The following is a 2500-nucleotide window of genomic DNA, read 5'->3' on the forward strand; positions in this document are numbered from 1 at the left end:
TTACGGGAAGAGTGTGTGTGGATTACGGGAAGAGTGTGTGTGGATTACGAGAAGAGTGTGTGTGGATTGTGTGTGGATTACGAGAAGAGTGTGTGTGGATTGTGTGTGGATTATGAGAAGAGTGTGTGTGGATTACCAGTATATGTTGGCGGTCTGTGATCCTCTCCTCAGCTCCTGGATCAGTTGCCCAGCCGAGGTGTCGAATATCCTGATCAGGGTTCCCTGAGAACACACACACACACACTTCCATTAGCCGAACACTCACACACTCACACTCACACACACACACACACACTTCCATTAGCCGAACACTCACACACTCACTCACAATCATCGTTAGCCAGCTATGTTTGCAAGTTCTGCTGTTATTAGAAGTTCAACGAGTCGGTGTTTCCCGAAACCATTGTTCTAACGAACATTCGCAAACCAGCACAGGATCTGATGGGGACACACCTTCTCAGACGCGGTGGCGATGCGCGTGCCCTGCAGGTTTAGCGCTACGCAGCACAGCGAGCCCTCGTGCGCGGGGATGTCCAGCGGAGGCTTCTCGGTGTTGGCCAGATCCACGATCTGCACGTGTCCCGAGTGTGTGGCCGGGAACGCCAGCAGCGAGTTGTTGCTGTTTGGGCACAAGACACACAAACCTGCAGAGACGATCAGAGTGAGAACACACAGATCTTACACTTGATTAGCATCGCTGCTAACTCTGTGAGCGCGCTGACGTACCTTTGGGGTTATAGCAGGTCTCGAACACGTGCAGCTGATGAGGGTTATGAGTGAATGTGAAGACTTTAATCATGGAATCCAGGACCACCACGATTCTGAAACACCAAACAAGCAGATTCAGCTCAAAGGAGGAACTTAAAGACCATCATTAGTGTGTTCCACAGTGCTGGCTAATGTACCAGTAAAATGAATGCACTGTTTTTTATTTGTGTGTGTGATTTTGAAGCGTGTGTTGAGCTCATGGACGCGATGGACAACCATCAACATTTACTTCAGTCGCTTTAATAAGCCTCTAAAAACACTCTTTGATTTATTAATTGTAATTCGATCCTTAGCTATTCATTTTATTACTGACTTTTCACTTTTTCTTCACTTTATAAAAGCAATATTTACATATATGAAAAATATTTTAATGCTATGCGACAATAACATGTTTAAGTTTTGTTTCATACAAGAGTTTTTGTTATAGTATCAAAATCATGATGATTTGACTGGTTTTACTGTACAATATTTGTCCGTCAGTGTCAAAGATGCTTTAGGTGACCTGACATTATGGCTCTAATGATGATGTTTAATATGATGCTACAGAAGCCAAACTGCACTTGTGTTATTGGACGGTGAATCTTCTTAAAGGGACAGTTCACCCAAAAATGAAAGTTCTGTCACTTACTTGCCCTCACGCTGTTCCAAACCTGTATGAGATTCTTCTGTTGAGCGCAAAATAAGTTATTTTGAAGAATGTTGGTAATCAGACATCAGACTTTAGACATTCACTTCCAGAGTTTTTTTTTTTTCGTAGTATGGAAGTCAGTGGCTTAAGTCAGACGTCTGATTACCAACATTCTTCAAAATAACTTATTTTGCGCTCAACAGAAAAAAGAATCTCATACAGGTTTGAAACTCATTTCTGCTGTCAGATATTTTCAGCATCAAAATCTAACAAATATTATACCAAAGAATAGGTTATTAAATGCAAATAGAAGAACATGAGCTTGAGTTCAGATACCTGTCACGGCGAAGCTTCACAGCTTTGACCTCGGTGGAAAACTCGATCTCTATCACAGTCTTTTTCTTCAGGTCATCCCAAATCATCACTAACACAAACGCAGGAAACATGCAAACATATGTTTTTACAGATCTGGGTTAGGGTTAGTGTTAACTGTGCTAAATAGATTCATAAATGTCAAATACGTTTTGAAATTACCCACTAATTCAGTAGAACATGCACTAAATGTGTGTTACCTTGTTCACAACTTTAGCAAATTATGCCATAAAGCCTCCAACCAGCGTCCATCTCAAAGAGAAATATACCTTTATTGGGAGGGTACTTTGGCTTTTTCCCGCCTCCAACAAGCGCAAGATAATTGCATCGGAAAAGCATCTCCACGTGACCGACTCCTCCCTCCAGAAACTCTGAGAACAGAGAAGCACTGAGTCCACAGCAAACTCACACTGGATCTCATAAACTCACACTGCATCCCATAAACTGGATCTCATAAACTCACACTGGATCTCATAAACTCACACTGGATCCCATAAACTCACACTGGATCCCATAAACTCAAACTGGATCTCATAAACTCACACTGGATCCCATAAACTCACACTGGATCTCATAAACTCACACTGGATCCCATAAACTCACACTGGATCCCATAAACTCACACCGGATCTCATAAACTCACACCGGATCCCATAAACTCACACCGGATCCCATAAACTCACACCGGATCTCATAAACTCACACCGGATCCCATAAACTCACACCGGATCT

General features: G+C 42.5%; 1 protein-coding gene across 2 annotated transcripts in view; it reads right to left on the minus strand.

Moving 5' to 3' along the window:
- The window catches only part of wdr45b (WD repeat domain 45B), a 15395-nt gene that overhangs the window by 7238 nt on the left and 5657 nt on the right, over window positions 1-2500 (minus strand). For both annotated transcript variants that reach the window (XM_081392355.1, XM_081392354.1), the window contains exons 3-7: window positions 2038-2139; window positions 1733-1820; window positions 727-821; window positions 454-644; window positions 137-222 (exon numbers count right to left, since the gene is read on the minus strand). In XM_081392355.1, the coding sequence (XP_081248481.1) occupies window positions 137-222; window positions 454-644; window positions 727-821; window positions 1733-1820; window positions 2038-2139 (562 nt within the window). The remainder of the gene's footprint in view (window positions 1-136; window positions 223-453; window positions 645-726; window positions 822-1732; window positions 1821-2037; window positions 2140-2500) is intronic.

Source organism: Scardinius erythrophthalmus (assembly GCF_964197995.2).
Source record: "Scardinius erythrophthalmus genome assembly, chromosome: 18".
Lineage (NCBI taxonomy): Eukaryota > Metazoa > Chordata > Actinopteri > Cypriniformes > Leuciscidae > Scardinius > Scardinius erythrophthalmus.